The 20,282-nt window shown below is 38.7% G+C and overlaps 2 protein-coding genes across 2 annotated transcripts; one reads left to right on the plus strand and one right to left on the minus strand.

Moving 5' to 3' along the window:
- Positions 1 to 11,184: 11,184 nt before the first annotated feature.
- On the minus strand, positions 11,185 to 12,429 carry LOC129247905 (uncharacterized). Its single transcript, XM_054887266.1, has 2 exons — positions 11,868 to 12,429; positions 11,185 to 11,791 (listed from the first exon to the last, which is right to left on the minus strand). The coding sequence occupies exons 1-2, from the start codon at positions 12,190 to 12,192 to the stop codon at positions 11,334 to 11,336; spliced, it is 783 nt and encodes a 260-aa protein (XP_054743241.1). The 5' UTR covers positions 12,193 to 12,429; the 3' UTR covers positions 11,185 to 11,333.
- Positions 12,430 to 15,463: 3,034 nt separating this feature from the next.
- Positions 15,464 to 16,511, plus strand: LOC129247899 (forkhead box protein P2-like). The gene has a single exon (XM_054887260.1). The coding sequence runs from the start codon at positions 15,550 to 15,552 to the stop codon at positions 16,366 to 16,368; it is 819 nt and encodes a 272-aa protein (XP_054743235.1). The 5' UTR covers positions 15,464 to 15,549; the 3' UTR covers positions 16,369 to 16,511.
- The last annotated feature ends 3,771 nt before the right edge of the window (positions 16,512 to 20,282 follow it).

Below are 20,282 nucleotides of genomic sequence, written 5' to 3' on the forward strand. Positions count from 1 at the left end.
TTCGAAGTGGTGCAGCAAGAGTTCAAGTGATAAAATATTTGCTTGGCCAAGGTCGGATATTTACGAGTACAAAGAATGAATTTTCATAATATTTTTCTCAAAGTCGGCAATCTTGCCTCAGTAGACAGAGCCTGCCATAGCATTTCTCCTACGCAGTCGTTTTTGAACACGCTAGATAATCGCAGTTACAGCTTTTCAGGGCTGGTACTCAAGTCAAAGCGAGCTGAAGTGTTTTTTCGTATTCTCGAGATTACACCATTCAAAAAGAGGGTGCTTAACATTTATTATGGATGTATTGAAAGATAGATGGATTCTCAATCTGCAGTATCCTGTGCAGTCCTCATAGGCTTTCATCAGTTACTTTCGGTGTGTGAATCTTTTATTTCTTATAGCCTTTTAAAAAAATTGTCTGCCGGTACTTTTTTGTTTGAGGTCAGTGCAGCTCACTAAATTTTTTCTTTTCTGCCCTTAGCATATGCGCTATTGGCACTATATGAAGTTTAGCAAGGCCATATTCCGGTTAGCTGTTATCTGTCCACGCACTCTTAAATATTTGATGATTTTATTTCATTTAAGGTTAGAGTCTTAAGGACAACTAGAGTCTCAATTAATTTGACAACGTTATCCTTTATATTTGCGCTATAGGTCAATCTCCACTCACAGACTAACTCGTTTAAAAAGGGCTCGGATATGTTTCTTTCTGGTTCATACATTTTTGGAAAGGAAATTCTATTCGAAGTAAAATGTAACAAAGCAAAATCCATAGACAAATTCTAGCACCTCTTGAACCACCCTTTAAGAGAAAAATGCAAATATAGCAACAGCCCACACATGCGAGTACTCTTCTTTCCATACGAGGGTGAAGCAATAAGTACCTGAAATTGAAATATGCAGCCCTCCTTTCGGGAAGAAATAGACCTCAACGTTTCTCAATTTCGTTGCAAGTCCTTTAAGTGGTATGAGATCATCAGAAAAGATGTTTGTTTCGTCATTGGTTTCCTCACTCGACCCATTGTTATTGCGTTTCCAGTTATTGTGGAGCTATTTCTTTATGTTCAGAAACTGAAAATTTGTCATAGGGGACTAAATCTGGAGAATACTATTACTACTCTGCCACTACCACCAGCTACCGCATCGAATACTTACAGAGTCGGAGTGTTTGTATTTATTCGGACGACATGACCCAACCAATGAAACCGCTGGATCTTTATTCGCTGGGCTATGTCTATGTCATCATAAAAGTCATACAGCCCATTGCTTCATCGGCTGCTATATTCGCCGTTGCCAACGTGCCGCCGACTGTTCTTTCATCTCTAATACGCTATCCAGATTTAATTTCCAAAAACATGATTGAATTGCCATTGAACGTCGCCAAATGTCGTCTGAAGCTGTCAAACGATTTTGCAGCTTCAATATTTTGAAAGATGTCTTGTGACAAAGCTATGTGTTAGATTTGTTCTAATTTTTAAGAATTTTTGAACCACCCTTGTACGTATTTATGTGCGTATGTAAATAAAAGTTTGCTAGGTGTCAAATAAATATTTACGGAAATTGCATTTTATATGAAATCAGATAAAATTATATTGTACGCAACTCATTTATAATGATGACACTCATTTTAGAAGTAGGAAATAAACTGTAAACTAAAAAAACAGAAATTCATGGATTTCGAAGGGAGTTAATTGAAGCTATTTGAGGCAGAGATTGAGTTTACAGATTATGGAATTTACTTTTCGTTTAAATCGTGATTCAATTGAAGACATCATATCCAAATTACCTTCATTCCCCTCCTGGCCGAAACAAGTGAATCGAAGACTGAAAGGTTGATAAATTCAGTTAAGGCTCAGCAGCCATTGTTTGAATTGCTCATTGTTTCGGCAAATGCTGTGATTACATTTGAAATGAAAAACTGAAAATAAAGGAAAAAATCCGGCAAAAGTGTGAAATAAACGTCTTCAATAGTCATTTACGCCTAATCCGACTTTTTCTTCTACACATTTCATTCAATAGTCAGTCCATTCATCTCCCCAACACTCGTACATATGCTTCAACCTGCCGCACGTTGCCTGTGGGAAATTAAATATCCTTCTTTGGTGGCGCTTACTTTTGCTTAACCTTAACCTTTGCTGTTTGTCCATCCTAAGCACCCTAAGACGACAGGACAATGGCAGTAATTTTTGTCATTTCCTTAATAGAAATTTTATCTGCTCAAAGCATCACCGTCAGGAAGTGAGAGGCGGGGCAAATGCGATTGTCAGTGAAGAATGGCAATGATTTAAGGAAAATCCTGCAAGAAAATGCACTAAGAGTCATACTAAATAGTGTAAAACGCAATGGACTTAAAGCGACTAAAATGATAATGAGAGATATCAAGAGCTCTGCTTCTAAATTTTCAACTACTTAGCCATTGATTGCCATTAAAACACATCTTATGGAAAAATATTACATTTTTTAATCAAAAATTTCTCAACAAAAATGTCATAGTTCCTCTCCACACATATGTATGTATGTATAACAACCATCGTCACAAGCTCCATCCACTCACTCACCTCCATCAAGTCTACGCACACGGCTCCTGTGGTTGCATTTCTATTCCAAACAAAACGCAAATAAAATAGAACAAATGGTCGACGAATCCGCACACAGGCTCATCAAGAAAGGGTCCGAATACCGAAGGTGTCATGCGCTCATTTTCGCCTGGCCTTGTACGCTGTTTCAACAAATCCAAGACGCGCATAGGCAAGACCGCACTCAAACTATCACAAATCTGCGTTTTCACACTGCTGACATTACCGCCCGCCGCGCGTTTCAAGTTGAGCGTCTGCCTTAGCCAACTCTCATCGCCACCATTTTTCGTATTGCCGGTTGGCGTTGAACTGATTGTACAGAGCGATTTTTCGCCAGCAGTCGGCTTCAAATCCATACCGCCCATTTGTCGTTGCAATTGTTTGCGATGATTACGATCTAGAAAGACGACGTAACTCTCGCCACGTCGAAGACACGAACACTTCTTCTTCAAATTGGGTTCACCAACATCATTTTGAATTTTACTGATATTTTTTGCACACAAAACTTTAATAATTTGATCATTGAAAACTTTTCCCATATTTTCCATAGTTTTGAATTTTTTCAACTGAATGCTCCAAAGGAAATGCCTGCTAACAATTAATTGCTTGGCAATAAACTCGTAAATTTTATATATCGGATATGTATAGATTGGATGTGTAGTCGATTGTCATGGTCGATTGTAAGATTACAGAAATTTGAAATTCGAAATTATCACGAAATTGTAACTTATCTGATCTTATTTTATCTCATTCAAAATCTATGCAGTGGAGTTAAGCTGCGTCAAAATGATGCGAGGTATCAATTACTCAAATTTTATTTCAAACTGTCGTAAAGCTAAGTCTGTTCACTTACACTATCTAAGAAAGTTAGACTAGATTGAGTCAAGAAAAATATCTTCTGTTTTATCTCCACATATTCTTAAACATTTTCGTTATTTTGGGGAATCCAATGAGATCATCGAAGAAGTGCTTCCCCAGATATCTGAAGCAGAATGAACTTCACTCCTACAGCTCTACAGCGGTTTGAGAACCTCTTTCTTCATCAAGTGGTGGCCAAAGTGAAATCGCGATTTCGGCTGGTATTCAGAAACTATCGCCACATGCTATAAAAAAAAGGCTGTTGTATATTTAGACAGACTTTCTCAAATCCTGTCTCAGACCGTTTTCTCGTTTCCTCCTTTCCCGAGACATTACTATCAATTTCATGTATTTAAAGGTAACTGAAGTCTTTCATATGGCATAACTTAACCAAAGAGACGGATGGATTTTAATTTATTACACACCAAAAGTAGAAAGTTCTTGTAAAACATACAGGAACTCCAAACTCAATTACTTCGAAAATCTCCACTGGAGTTGGTATTATCACTATTCTTTGTCAGGTGTCTCCTGGATACCAAGTACAGGAGTACCGGCAGTTGCGAGCGGAATATATGTAAGTTCCTGGCTCCCAAAGCCGACAAATAATTGACAAAAAAGCTTCATTTTTTCTACGCCACTGTGTTTGTCCCCATCATCCTCCAAAATGCTGAGGAATGTTCTCCCCACAAACCTGCATCTCGCCATTTTGTGACATTTGCTGAATTCAATAAAAACAACATATAAAAGGCATTAACATTTTGTTGTGGTAAAACTCAATCAATTCATTTACCTCACCATTCACAGTAAATTTTTACATATCATAAAGGGCATAAAAGTATGCTACGCATTATTTTCTCGATTTAATTGAAAATTTCAAAGGAAGGTGAAGAAAACATTCGGAATTAACAAAATGTAAAGTAAAGCTGAGTTGTATCGGGTTTTTTTAGCTGTTTTGACATTTCTGTTCAGAAAGGTTTGGGAAGTAATCATGAATCATCGGTCCCTATTTCTTTCGAAATGAGGAAGGAACTGCCGTTAACGGAATGGCGAGTGCTATCGAACATGCTGACTAAATTTTTGTTTTCAAAAATTAATCAACTAAACATCGACGACATTCAAGTTATTGAACCATACGGCCAGATTTATTGGAAAAAGTACTCAAAAATTGGACTGATCCAGTGGACCATGTAACTCATAGCTTATAATATCATAGAAAAATTCACTTCAACAATATTTCTCTTTTGTATTATCATTTAAGTTATCAAGTTTTTAAAACCAAAACCCGATACAAGAATGAAAAATTGAAACTCTCTGCTTCATCCCAAGTATACATTCAGTAAAAAAATAATTGGAATTGTGTTGTTTCAAAAATTATTTATTTATTCATTAATATATATTTTGTCCCCTTCAAAGTAATCCCCATGAGATATTATGCACTTGTGCTAACGTTTTTTCCAATCTTCGAAGCACTTCAAAAAATAATTTTTTTTTATCTTGTTCAGGCTCTTGCTTCGATGCCGTCTTTATCTCGTCATTTTTAGCGTAGCGTCGTCCTTTCATGGGCCTCTTCAGATTCGGGAACAAGAAAAAGTCACAGGGGCCAGATCTGGGAATACGGTGGCTGTGGCATCATTAGTGTGTTGTTTTTGGCCAAAAAGTCGCGCACAAGCAACGATGTGTAAGCAGGGCGATATCTGATACAGGAGCCAATTTTTGTTCTTCCACAAATCCGGGCGTTTCTGGCGGATTGCTTCGCCCAAATTGCGCATAACATGCAGGTAATATTCCTTATTGACCATTTTACCCTGTGGCAAGAACTCATGATAGACAACGTCCCTGCAATCGAAGAAAACGGTAAGCCAAACTTTTTACATTCGACCGAACTTGGCGCGCTTTTTTCGGTCTTGATTCGTGCGGCAGCTTCCATTGAGATGATTGAGCTTTGGTTTCCACATCATAACTATAAACCCACGATTCGTCACCAGTTATGACTCTCTGGAGCAAATTTGGGTCGTCGCGGACGGAGTCCAACATCTCATTAGCAATGTTCATGCGATGCTGCTTTTGGTCGAAATTGCGCAGTTTTGGTACGAATTTTGCGGCGACCCGTCTCATGCCCAAATCATTGAAAAAAATCTAATGCCACGGGCCAATCGATATGTCTAGGTCCTCAGCAACTTCTCTAATGGTGATTCGACGATTGGCCAAGACCATTTTCTTCACTTCATCAATTTTTTCGTCTGTTATTGAAGTGCTCGGGCATCCGGCACGCTTTTCGTCGTTCACATCTTCTCAGCCATCCCAACCCAACGTTTATCCAGCGCATCATAACAGGTGATGAGACGTGGATATATGAGTTTGGCATGCAAACCAGTCAACAGGTGGCTAAATGGCGCTATCCAGTTGAACCGAAACCCAAAAAACTACGTCAAAGTCGATCAAAAGTGAAAGTCATGCTACTCGTTTTCTTTGATTATCATGGTATTGTGCACTCGGAATTCGTTCCAAATGGTTCTACGGTAAATAAAGAATCTTATTTGGAAGTTATGCGACGTTTGAAAGAGAATGTGCATAGGAAACGGCCCAATTTGTGGAAAGAAAACTCATGGATCTTGCACCATTTGACCAAAAACTGGACAAATATCATCGAACAATCACCGTATTCACGGAATTTAGCCCCCTGTGACTTTTTTCCTTTTCCCAAAACTTAAATTGCCACTCCGCGGACGCCGCTTTGAGTCAATAGAGGCCATTAAGGAGAATTTGCTGAAGGAGCTGAAGAAGATCTCTTCAAACGCGTTTAAAAGGTGCTTTGATGACTGGACTAATCGTTAGCATATGCATAGCAAAATAAATTTTGATGATTAAACAATTATTTTGCGTTTTATTGAACAATTCCCGGTACTTTTTCGGCAGAATGTAAAAACAGCGCAACACGGTGAGTAGTTTAGTTTTAGCAACATAAAAGTTGTTTGATTCAACCCGTTGGCGTGAAGGAACTAAAGGCATAAACGCAAAAAATTTGTCAAGCTCTACATACACTTAGTGCCATAAGTCTACGCTCCTTTGTGGGTAGTTGAACAAGTAACATGAAAAAAAAGTGTTTAAGGTTTTGAAATCAATTTTTCTTATTTCTAAATTATAAAGGGTTTTTCAATTGGCGCGAGTCGATTTTGGCGCCCTGTGGCAGCCATTTTTTTTTGGTGACATCTGTCAAATCTTTTGTTTATTATTCAGTTGTTTATGACAAATCATCATGGCAAGTTACACGCTTGAACAGCACGTTCAAATGATAAAACTTTATTATCAAAATGAGTGTTCATTAACGCAAACGTTGCGCGCCCATTTTTCGGTAGACGTGGTGGCCCTTCAAAGTCGACTCTTCAACGTTTGGTGGCCAAATTTGAGACGACCGAGTCAATAAACAATCAGCCAACACCCGTACGTTCAAGGAACGCAAGATCAGCCGAGAACATTGCCTCGATCCGTGAAAGTGTACAGCAGAACCCGAGGCAGTCTATTCCTCGCCGTGCACAAGAACTTGGCCTTTCGCAGACTTCAACTTGGCGAATTTTGCGTCGGGACTTGGGCCTACACCCGTACAAGATCCAACTGACCCAGGAGCTCAAAGTTGATAACCATAGACAACGCCGTTTGTTCGCTGACTGTGCTTCGAATCGTTTGGAAGAGAACCCCAGTTTTGGGCGAAAAATCATCTTTAGTGACGAGGCGCATTTTTGGATGAATGGTTGTGTTAACAAACAAAATTGCCGCATATGGGACGACACCAATCCACACGAGGTTCACCAGGTGATAATGCATACTCAAAAAACTACCGTTTGGTGTGGATTTTGGGCCGGCGGCGTCATTGGTCCGTACTTTTTTGAAAACGGCGTTGGTGAGGCGGTTACCGTCAACAGCGAGCGCTACACAACGATGATAACCAATTTCTTATGGCCCATATTGAACCATATGGACCTAGACGACATGTGGTTCCAGCAGGACGGCGCTACGTGCCACACAGCAAACGCCACGATTGACATTATGCATGAACGATTTGAGGGTAAGGTTATCTCTCGCAGGGGTGATGTGAATTGGTCATGCGATTTGACCCCGCTAAACTTTTTCCTGTGGGGTTTCTTGAAGTCTCAGGTCTATGCAAATAAACCACAATCGACCGATGCTCTAGAGGTGAACATAACACAGGCCATCGCTCAAATTCAGCCGGATCTATGCGGAAGAGTCATTGAAAATTGGACCACTCGGATCCGTTCCATCGTAAGAAGCCGAGGCGGGCATTTGAATGATGTCATATTCCACACTTAATGGCATATATGCGCCTTTCAAATAAAAAAATAATTTTGTCAATAATTCACACACAGCTTGTTTTATTCTATTTCAACATCTACCCGCCCTTATTGAAAAACCCTTTATAACAAGATAAAATTTATTAAATAAAATACCATTTATTTTAGATCACATCATTTAACAAATATATAACAGATTTTATTTGAAATATGAAAATGATAGACTCCAAAAGTCTTCGCTCATTTACAAAAAAATTAAAATTTTGAACAAATTCATAAATATGCATGTTTTTTGTAGCTTGTAGGGTACCGACGACGTTTCAACAATCCCCTAAGTTTATTTTGCATAGAGTTTACCAATTTGGTAGTCTCTGCGACAGTAATCTGTTTCCATTCTTTCCACATAACTTTTTCAAGATCTCTTTGCTTATAATTTGGCGTTTCCTTATATTTCTTTTCAGAGGCGCCCATAAGTGTCCGATTGAGGTTAAGTCTAGTGATTATGGTGGTGTTGGCAATAGTCCGTTAGTTATTGAGAAGTCATAACTTTACTTTATAAGCTTTATGCTGGGGTCGTTGTTTTGTTGAAATCAATTTTCAGTTGATAGCCCCAGCATCCCAACGCCTCGCTTTGAATTTTCTTAGACGTATAACTCGCTTCTTCCTAGCAACTCTTCCAAGATAACCGACTTTTCTTATGACTCTTCTGGCAGTTCAGGGACTTTGTGCTTATGTGTTACTGATGTCGTCAAGGGTATTATGAAGCTCAAGCCTACAACGAAAACTGTCTCGGATGGCCTTTCGGGCGTTTTGCTGGAGAACTGCTTGTGTCTCGCTGAGCCTCTTACAATTATATTTAATAAATCCTTGTCCTCCGGTATCTTTGTTGACGACTGGGAATATACTTCCGTTACGCCTATATTTAAGAGTGGAAATAAAAACGATGTTAGCAATTACAGACCGATTTCGAAGCTTTCGTCTGTCTCAAACATTTTGAGATAACAATGAATGATAAGTTACATTTTGCTGTCAAAGGCCTAATATCCACCAACCAGCATGCTGTCGTTGCAAGTCGCTCCAGTGTCACTAATTTGTCTATTTTCAATGATTACTGCATTTCAGCATTCCAGAACAGATCTCAAGTTGATGCAATTTATACAGACTTCTCTAAAGCGTTTGACAAAGTATCGCACCGAATACTCTTGCCGATGCTTGCATCATTGGGTATACACTCCACGTTTTTGTCGTGGATCAAATCATATTTGTCCAACAGGCACTGCGTTGTATCCGTTGATAATACGACATCCCGTGCATTTATTGCGACCTCTGGTGTCCCACAGGGAAGTATTCTAGGACCCCTTCTCTTTATACTCTTTATTAACGCTTATTGCTTTTCGTTTGCAGAACACTTGTTGTATGCTGATGATCTTAAAATATTTGCGGTGATTAACAGTGTTAGGGACTCTGAAAAGTTGCAAACCGACTTGCACAATGTCCGGAACTGGTGCTATTTAAACCGTTTGTCACTAAATATTAGCAAATGCTTTCATGTAAAATATGCTAAATCCAACAATACTTTGCATACTTCGTATAGTATTGCTGGCTTACCTTTGCAATCCGTTGAGGAAATTAAAGACTTAGGCGTTATTTTCGACGCTAAGCTGAATTTCACCAGCCATGTTAACCACGTCATACGACCATATGCGATGCTAGCATTCGTACGCCGAAATTGTTCTGCATTTAGCAACCCACACACTCTCAAAACATTGTATTGTGCTTTTGTTAGATCAGACCGTACCAAATAGGTCTGTCTAATCGGATTGAGAGATTTCAGAAAGTCTTTCTTCGTTTTGCGCTCCGATCTTTAAACTTTTCTGAACCTGTACCATCGTACCACTCTCGATGTTTATTGATTGACTTAAAACCACTTGATAGCAGACGATCTATTCTATCGTGCTAATTTATTATTCGTATCATTTCTGGATCTATTGATTGCCCTTCCCTTTTAAGTAAAATTCAATTGAATATACCCAATATGAGGCTCCGACAGTACGAAACCTTTAAAATTGGCTTCTCGAGAACCAACTATGGGGTGAATGCTTCGATTCCTAGGGCATGTGCAGATTTAAATATGTTTTTCAATTCTTCTGGTGCTGATTTTACATGGCCGTATGGCATCATAGTCAATCATCTTAAATCGTTCTCTTCTTAGTAACTACTAAACTATTGTACATTAGCTAATATAGTCTGTAAGAATGTATCCATTCAAAGACAATAAAAAAAAATAAATAAATATGTTTTCGAAGCTTATTCTCTTCTTAATTTCTTTATTTCACTTGTGAAGAAGTTATCGCAAACCCTATAATACTGCCTTCCTCTAAAAAATCGTCCTAATAACACAAAAGCGAGTCCGCAACTACGGATAAGTACCGTTATTGCCTAGACAGACGGCGGCGTTAACCGGGATTAGCTACTTAATTCGGAATTATCTCAGAAATTAAGTGCAGCTAATGCAGATTGACAACTAGACTTAATTCTCATAATTTAAACGGATTATGGGAATTTTCGGCAATGTTGGTGAAAAATGACAATTAACATCTATTGTGAATGAAAAATAATGAAGTTTTTATAGAGAAGAATAAGAAAAATTGGATGCAATGCTACTTTACACTCGCAATTTCGAAATTACATTAATCGTTTCAATATTTCGGTTTAAGAAATTGCAATTTAAGGTTTTTTTTTATTAAAATATTATTTCTTAGTATCAGGGCAGCTAATACCCGTATTTGTTGCCTGCGGTCTATCTTTTACTGACAAAACTATCCAATAAACAAATCAGCTGTTCACTAATCCACGTAACAACAATCTTTTACACTACAATTTAATACAATAAAAATTAACAGCACCGGTAATCCCGATTAACCCCACGTCTGTCTAAGCTATTAGAATCGGTGAAGAATCATTGCGGCTATAATTATTTATCGCCAGCATCACTACTAACAACGAAGGTGATGAATTTGAATTTTTGTTGACATTACCATTAGATATTAAGCGTCGAAAATGTAATATTGTTTAAAAAAAATTAACTTGGAAAATGACATTTTCCCCAATATTTCTCGTAGTGTGTCGTTGCATTCTAGAAGCACAAGTTCTCAAGTTTTGTTTACGTTGTTCACTTTTATACAAAGGAGACCCAAAAGTAGCTGACTTCTGGCTGAGGTCACTAAGACTGATGTCTTTTTGTCCTAAGACAAGACTATACCGCATTTAGCACTTAATGAATGCAAGAGCTTCGGAAATCTAAGCAGTAGACGTATATAACCGGAACGACCCGGATCTACGTCCGGCCAAGGACTGCCTTTTCAACAGCATTCCCAGTATATGTATGGGAAATGTTTATGCTGCTACGACAACAACAACAACGTATATGTTGCATATTATAGAATACCCAATTAGCTTTCTTAAAAGTACAAGTACCTTACATAAATATATTTTTTCAGTTTTCCACATATTCAGAAGTATTAATAAATTACCGAAACGTATATATATTGAGGTGAAAACAAAATCCACCCGTCATTTCTTATCTCTTTCTCTCTATCCCTTAGTGGTACGGCAAAATTTCGAAAGGCATTATAACACCATTTTTCAGTACGACAAAAATCACTTGTGGCGTCCGTTTCTTCTCAAACTCAGACGGATGTGTACACACATTGGAATTCTTAAATATCTCATAAACCTGACACCCATTCGAGGTGGAGTGGATGCGCGCCCAAATCCACTTTGGTTTGCTATCCTTCGATGGAAAGGTAAGCATTTGCTTCAGCTTTCGACAAGCCAGTGAACACATCGAGAAGGACCGCTTCAAGGGATTCGAAGATTTAGGCGGCTCACATTCTTGCGCACGTGATAAGCTACTTTTCGTCGAGCACGCTGACGAGGTGGTGCAACATGGCTTTTTTGAGAAGATCATTGTTTTTGTTGTGCTGGCTCGGCATTTGTCGCAAGTACAGGTTTTGGTCAACTTCAAGCAACTTGGCAATTGCTTCTTGTTTTTGCTGTCTGTGGACGAGAGAAAACCCAACATTTTTAGTTTTAGCTAAAACTTTGCGTTCACAAATTCAATGTGATTGCTCACCTGTCGTTATTACGGTACTGCAATTACGACATGGCCTATGCGAATCGGGGCAAGACACCGGTGATACTGTCAGTGAAATATCACTATTGCTCGAGTCCATAGACGGTGTTGGCAAGTGTAGAAACTCCTGCACACGCCGTGCACCCATGAAATAAAGCGCACGATCAATGCCAGATACAATGGTTTCGTCGGGGAACGGTCCAAATGCATCGTAGGCTGGTAATGAATTTTTTTTTAACGTGCGCGTTATGACAGGATAAGCAGGTACTGGATCTTCTGTCTGACATAATGCGGTGCAGAGACTCTCAATATTTGCTTGAGCCATGTGAAGCGTGATGGCAACACTTGAAAAATTTTGATTACTAGTAGTTACTCTCAATCCGTTAGTCTCAACCTAGCTCGATAAATGTGGTTCCGTTCTATATGCCGTTGTTTAATTTAATATATTTGAACATATTTTCGTATATGTTTTGAAAATAATTTTGACGAAATTTTGTGTTTGAAAAGGAATGAGTATATGTAACATTTGACGGTTGCTCCAAAAATGTGAGGTTTGGTAGAAAAGTCGGTGATGATTTTGAGCGTAGAAGAAAGCCGACTGTAATTAATAGAGTTGCTCGGAAATCTAGATAGCACTGCATTGACAGCGAAAAACTGTGTACTTCTTTAGCTCAAAAATTCTTCCGCAATTCCAGCTGCTACAATAGCCGCCTTTGACAAGTGGGTTGGTACTTGTCTACATCCGTTTGGTATCAGGTTCGATTGCTCCACTGTAGATTTGAAATGTTCACTGCCACCCACACTGTGCTTTACTCTACAAATTTCCTCGTGCACACCTTCAGAGCTCTAGACCTTAGAAACTTTAATAGAGCGTTCGGTAATAGCGCGCGTAAGAGCTTTACCTCCATGCTTGGAGAGCCAAATTATGTACTTCTTCCACTCCACTGATGGTATAATACTCTAGAAGCAGATATCCAGAAGTCTCTTTGGCTAAGTCACAATGAGTAATGAGACATGAGTAATTTTTCCATCCGTTGCACAAAAGATCTTAACATAGAGGTTAAAATTTCTATTTTAATTTAATTTATCCATACTCTGAGTCTGAGGAGTCTAAGGTGGCCTTTTAAAATAATATCCTCCAACTCCTATTAGAACTATAGGGCGTCAAAAATACCTGTAAGCATCCTTAAATTGTTCTGCATTCGAACACTAGCTTTTATATATAGGGTGATCAATTAAGAGGAGTTTTTTTCATTTCCGTTTTTTTTACAGATCGCGCGCGAGTTGTGGCAAACTGTCATCGTGGATTTGTTGAACAGCGTTTGGCATTTCATCATGGAAAGACTCACACCGCAACAACGTCTACAAATTGTTCAACTGTATTAGGAAAATCAGCGTTCTGTTGCCATACAGCTCGTGAAACAATGACTTTATTGAGAAGTCATTTCGGAGAGCAGCTGATTTCACGTTTAGGACCTGTGAGTTGGCCACCAAGATCTTGTGATATCACACCTTTGGACTTTTTTCTTTGGGGATTCGTGAAGTCCAAGGTTTATGCTGATAAACCAGCTACGGTTGAAGCTCTGGAAGCCAACATTACGACATACCAGTCGAAATGCTCGAACGAGTGATTGAAAATTGGACCTTCAGAATGGACCACCTTAAGCGTAGTTGCGGCCAACATTTGAATGAAGTCATATTCAAAAAGTAAATGTCAAAGAATGTCCTTTCAAATGATAAATAAAGGTTTTGAACATAATTTACATTTTTGTTTTTTTTTTTTAACTATTGAAAAAAGCACCTCATGATTGATCACCCTATAGAAGCAGCTACCTAATATAGGAGAGATTTTAATAGGCTGGCCGTTTAATGTAATGCCGTGTTGGATGGGTTTAAGGTCATGGTTAGTATTATGTGGGGCACCTTCACCTTCCGGACTTATATTGAATATGTTTTGGGTCAATTCTGTTTAAATAGGAATTTAATCTATTTAACCTATCATCATTATGGGTCCCATGAGCCAACTGAAGCTCTTCGTTTGCGATTGGTAGGGGGGGAACTCCATTAACCACATTCGGGGAACGCGAGTGAATAAAAATAATAAGAGGGGATGGAGTGTTGTTATTAAATATGTATCCGGATCACATCATTCAGTCGCCAGAGATGACTTTTGATGTACTTAATGGTGGTATATATATATACTATATTACAGATTGAGCTTCCCTTTTATTGACTTTCACTTCTACTGCTGAGACTCTGGAATGGAGACTATTTACTCTTACTGTACACCTTCTTATTAACATGCGACTCCGAGCGGCTTATTACGGCTTATTTTTTATGAGAAACTTTTACATAGCAGAAATGCACTCGGAGGATTGCCATTGCGCGAAGAGGGGCGACTGCTATTAGTAAAAACTATTTCTTCATTTTGGTGTTTCGCGGAGATTCGAACCTACGTTCTCCGAATGGACGTCACGCACCAACTCATTCGGATACGACGGCCGATATCGAGCACAAAAATTCATAAGTTTGAAGTGCAAACCTCCATATTACTCAAGACGCGACGCCGTTATGTCCAAAAATACTTCTTTCCGTGCTGTGTAAATAATAGCTTTTTATTTGAACAATCTTTCCAGCTCTACGACGACCGAAGCTACTCTGTTAATTTTTATTTTTTTTTTATTTTTATTTCGTCGTTTCATTAACCTGCCCAATTCTCGTCGAACTTATGAAATGAATAGTTGGCATTGAGTGTGCGTACAAAGAATTTGCGTACATCTCTGAACTCTGCGGGTAGATAACAGGCCAGCAAACCCTTGGCAGCAAGAGTCCATCCGAGCGAAGACATCAACTCACTAAACTCCTCTCATTTTAATTTTTCAGTTTGCTTCTTTTTATACTCAATCCTCAGAAAAATTGAAGACCATGTGCAAAATATTTTAATTACTTGGCATGAAATCACTCAGTGGCGTTCGGTGATTGTGCTCTGAGTTAATACATATTATAAGTGGTCCCAGCTCTTCCCAGATGGTCGAGGAGATAACCCTAATGAATGTCACTCTGGACGACCCAACTCGCCAACAACAAGTGAAAAGAAATGAAGAAAATTGTTTTGGAATATATCGAAACACTATAAGAGAAGCTGCTTAGGATGTTAGCATATCAGTTGGCTCAGGAAATACCAAATCCTTATCAGAAGTGCTTCGAGTATTAAAGAATGCGTTAGCACAAAGTTGTTATATCTGACAGGGGTTATACATATATACATATATATATAATTGGCGCGTACACCCGTTTTGGGTGTTTGGCCGAGCTCCTCCTCCTATTTGAGGTGTGCGTGTTCCACAAATGGAGGGACCTACAGTTTCAAGCCGACTTCGAATGGCGTTACTTGCCTTTAATCATCAATCTGTTTAGCTACTTGAAATTTATTTATGCCTAAGGTCTAATCACCTTCATTTGGTAAGGCAAATTTTACACTGGGTTAGGGCCGATATTTTCATATATTTATGAACCGCAATAACAAAACAAAATTAAATGAAATGTCTTCAAAACGTGACTCAATAATTTATATTAATCAGTGATTTTCCCACACGGCGAGGTAGACCTTGATTTTCACATTAGTAGCAAATGACAAAAATAAAGTAATTTATGTAAAAAAAAAATTTATATATTAAAAATAATGTCAATAGACTTGAATATTCAAAATTTAACGCAATTATTCTGGACAAGCATAATTATATTAAATTTGTATGTAGCATTGTTGTTGTTTCGCATGTCAAAAGTTTACCGCTCCGAAAGAAAAATTAAACTGCTCGAAACCGCAAATATCAAGGAACACATTGAGTTTATGCGCAGCCGCCCTGACAAATCTGTTTCCCAGGCCTTCTCATCGACTGGCAATTTCACCACACGCTGTCGCTTCTTCGAACAATTTCTCGAATCTAACCCGGCACAGCTACGTTCATTTGTACAAGTACGTCCCAACTTCCGTTCGAACTCTTCAACAACGGGCGCCGATGAAGAGTCCGAAGAGCGACATACCCAACTGGTAAAGGAGCAACAAATACAGCAACCGTATAAACAACGCTCAAAACAATTTCAAATGGATTTGCAGCGAAAGGATAATAAAGCGCAGAATTATGAACAACGACAGCAACAGCAACAGCGGCAACAACAACAACAACCACAACAACAAATTTCCAATCACGCACAACATCGGTATGAGGGTATATTAAATCAGCAACAACAACAACCTCATCAGGTAAGAAGACCTCCAATGATTGAACAAACGAGCTCCGAGGAGACACCTTACAATCCCAAATCCGACGATGAGCACACGCTTTACATCTCGGATAGTTTCGGGCGTGTCGTGCATGAGATACCTTTTCGAGAATGTGATTATATGGATGCTCTGCAAGTAGTGCTTGGCGATCAGCGCTGGAAGATCAAAACAACGTGGAATGATCGCTACAAAACAAATATGAAGAGAGTGAACTAAGTAAGGGTACATCTGAAAAATCAATTTTATGCGTATTTCTATAAGATTTTATGTGGTGTCTTAAATTATATCTGTATGTTTGTATAATCAACGGCAGGTCTTTGGAAATGCTTCGGAGTACATAATAAATGATGAAAGTTCAATTGGATATAATTTATGAATACCCAGTGACAAAAGTAAATTAGTATTAATGTTATATTTAGAAAAGATACTGGAGTTAGCCTAGATAGGTATTTTGTAAAGGGGAGATGTTGATGGAATCGTTTTGTCAAATCTTACATGGGCATGGCTTAATAAAAACTTGATACTACAATATGAGGAAGATTTCCATGTTCCACTGAAAACTTCTATGGCCTCCTCATATTATTCCATTTGCTTCAAGCGACGTACCAGTCTGCAGATGACTGCGCGATGGTGCGATCTACTCGTCAATGGACGCCAGTGCAAGGTGAACGGATCAATATAAAGAAGAAATTCAAGTATGTATTGTTGGGGTTAACAAGAGCACAGAACTAAACGTTTTTTGCTAAAAAAAAAATTGCCTTCTTCCGTATTTTAAATCTACAGTTATTGCCGAAATTCCAAAAATGATAGCAAACAAATTGGCAACCTAGACGTATCACCGTCACATTTTAATCAGGTTTTAAATCCGTCACTCTTGCCAGCCAATGCCAATGTTCGTTCCCTTGAATTAAAAACAGAAACTTATACAAGCAAAAAGGCATATCAACGCTAGTAGAAAAGTATACGAGTTTAAGGTATTAAAGATTTATTTCCAGGAATATGGGTAATATTCGCATCAAGTCGGAAACTATTCACAACCTCAGCGCTCAATTGGTTTGTTGTTGATTCAAACCTTTTTAAAGTTCTTCTTAAGGGCTGTGAAGCTTCGAAACCTGGATACTTTGCTTGCTAGGTGCTGGCATGCTAGGTTAGGTTAAGTTAGCCAGGTTGCCTGTCTAAGACAAGACACTCGGTGGCCCTAAAGCTCATTGTGATACATGCATTTGATTTCCATCCCCTCCGTTTAAACCACTTAGATAGTAAAATAGTATTTACATGATTAAATAAAACTAACTTCATTAAAAAAAGAATTACAATTTCATATCTATAACGGACTTAACATGTAACAGAACCTATGGCAAGATTAAGTATGTATATCCATAAAATCGTTCAATAAAATTTCCATTAGCTGTAATAACCTCCTCGTTCGGGTCGGGAAACGATTGCGTGCCTGAATCAAGTGCCCCTTATTCATATTGCCCATAACGGTATTTATTGCTTATTTCTTTTTTTCGACAGAAAACCCCATAACATCTCAGGCGCTTCGAGGTGTTTAATTTTGTTTAGAAGTCATTTTGATCAGATAACTCGCCGCTCTCGTATTTGCTCCGGCATAAACTGTATTCTGCGAATAATGTAAGATTTATACCGGAGATCTTCATGTGCAGTTCGACGAATAAGATTCGCAGACACATTAAACTTCCTCGCAAGGGCCCTCATTGATTTTGAAGGCTCCTTGTTGAATAAATACTGCAGATCGGACAGTGTCGGTACATTCCTCGTGTTTTTTGCGCCATACAAGCCGGCTGATGCTTCAGATTCACGACGGACCTTATGAACGGGTGCACTTAACAAAATTGGAGATTTCTAAATCGGTGTGATTTGCACATATAGCGACGATAACTGCATGTATTTTCATTTCTTCTTGTATTCCTCCATGTTTTATCTGAAAAAATTTTCAACTATCAGAAATACAAAGGTTGTACTTAAAAGTTTCTTAGTTGTAAATACGTGTCACGTGAAATTAATTGATTAGAGTTAATTTTTAATTGAAGGAGTTAATTGATTAGAGTCGAGAAAATTACTTTAGTATGGAACGATTCACAACCAAATGCAACTTAACTGATTAGTCGATATGAGGCGAATTCTATTGTTTCTTTGGAAATGTACCATTTGTAGAGAGATGGGGACTAAAAAATGTATGTGCCTTATCGACTGTGAAAGATTTCAATGAACTCCTCAGCGACGATAAGGAAAGTACCGCCTTCGGTTGTCTGATTCGTTCTGTTGATAAGAACATCCAAATTGCTATATAGAGCATCAAATATGATATTTTGGTGTGTTGACGATGACGAAAATTGCAGTTATAATTGCGTTCGGAAAAAAATCGTACAATGAAATCACAATGCCAATTTGAACTGATCGAATCTGCACTTCCAACAGTCGGCTCAAATGTTTCGAAAAACTTTTTTATTTCGGGCTTTGTTGGGAAATTTAGTCTTCAGATATCGACCATTTTCAAGTATTTTTATACGGTTCGCGACTAAAGTCGAACTTTTTTTTAATATAGTAAATTGTATTTTACCATTTTTCATATGTCACGGTAGTCAACTTAAGTCTAAAGACAACTTCCGGACCCAGTCGATTGTTTATCAATGACGTTATCGTGGCGGTCAATAACATCCAGGAGGAAGGCACACTTAGACTCTGAGGCTCCATTGTGATACCATTTTTGAAATCCACTTAGAAATAGATATAGTTTGCCCATTTAATGAATTTAATATAAAAATTTCATTAATGGTCGTTGAACTCAGTAGGAAGTATATAAGCAGAGTCTTCGTACTCTCGCTGGAGCAAGCCAGTGGCAAAGTTAGTTTACAGAGACTGAAAGATGATGAAAATTTTCTCCTTGTTAAGGCGTCTATGGCACAAATAGTACCTTGATTTGGCAGTTTTGCGGCGAATCAATATTATTGGTATGCATCCCGATTAGACAGTGACCAGTAATGATCCCGGTCACTTACTATGGAGGAGTGCGCATAAGTGCGCCACTTTCTACTTTTCCTCTAGTCCTCGTTTAAAGGCGTAAAACTACAAAGGTTGGAGTAGGACATCCGCCAGACCACGATGCTCATAGAGCAAAATAGGGCGTGCTACAGCTGTGTACACACGGTGTACAAGGTGAAGTTTGAAACCTCCTTTTTACCTTATGTTTTACCTTGAAGGCATAAAGGGCCAATCATAGTCTTTCTGGTTCCCTCCTAATCGCTGCGTTGTCTAGTCAGCATTGCACTGAAATGTTTAGTTTCCTTCGAGAGTATCGGATTGACTTTGGCTGGCGATGGAAATTTAAACTGGAGAATTTGTCTTATCCTTGTACAGAGAATCCTGAAAATCTTTGTGGATGTAGTATTTAAAACAGATTCGACAAAATGCGTAAGACGTTTTGTGGTAGATCGCCTAATAGCTAAGACAGTTTACTGACTTAAGTCATCAGCTCGAGTGAAAAGCTAGCAGTCTGCGGCTGTTTAGCCGAGCGTCTCCTCCTATTTGTGGTGTGCGTCTTAATATTCTATCAGTTCGTGTTTCGCTTTCGCGGTTTCGAACCTGCGTACTTCAAAATGAGGGTCATGCATACGCCCCTCGGGTACGGCTGCCGTCAATATACAGGGCCCGCCATCTATCGTTACGGATTTGAACTAGATATTATTTGAAGAATGGTAACACTTAGCTGTCATCTGATTTGACAGAAAATTAGTTTTATTCTTCCGCTGAACGAAAATGGTTGTGTATACGCTCAAAGAAGAGGAGGATATTGGTGTCATTTGGTTCTAACAAGATGGCGCTACTTGCCACACAGCGAATGCTACGATCAATCTTTTGCGCACTGTCTTCGAAGATCGCATTATCAGCCGAAATTCTGATATCGTTTGGCCGCCTCGGAGCTGCGATTTGACGCCGTTGGATTATTATCTTTGGGGTGCCGTCAAAGACCAGTGCTATGCCAACAAACCAGCAACAATTGATGCACTGAAGACCAACATACGCGATGTCATAGCTGAAATACAGCCGCATACAATCGAAAATGTGTTGAAAAATTGGACCGATCGTATGGGATGGTGCATGGCTAG

This window comes from Anastrepha obliqua, chromosome 5 (assembly GCF_027943255.1).
Source record: "Anastrepha obliqua isolate idAnaObli1 chromosome 5, idAnaObli1_1.0, whole genome shotgun sequence".
Classification (NCBI taxonomy): domain Eukaryota; kingdom Metazoa; phylum Arthropoda; class Insecta; order Diptera; family Tephritidae; genus Anastrepha; species Anastrepha obliqua.

Excerpts from the sequence above, each read along its gene's own strand:
- LOC129247905 (XM_054887266.1), bottom strand. The coding sequence starts at position 12,192 with ATGGCTCAAGCAAATATTGAGAGTCTCTGCACCGCATTATGTCAGACA. Across the intron at positions 11,792-11,867 it reads CAGTACCGTAATAACGACAG|ACAGCAAAAACAAGAAGCAA; the intron begins GTGAGCAATCAC and ends TCTCGTCCACAG.
- LOC129247899 (XM_054887260.1), top strand. The coding sequence starts at position 15,550 with ATGTCAATAGACTTGAATATTCAAAATTTAACGCAATTATTCTGGACA.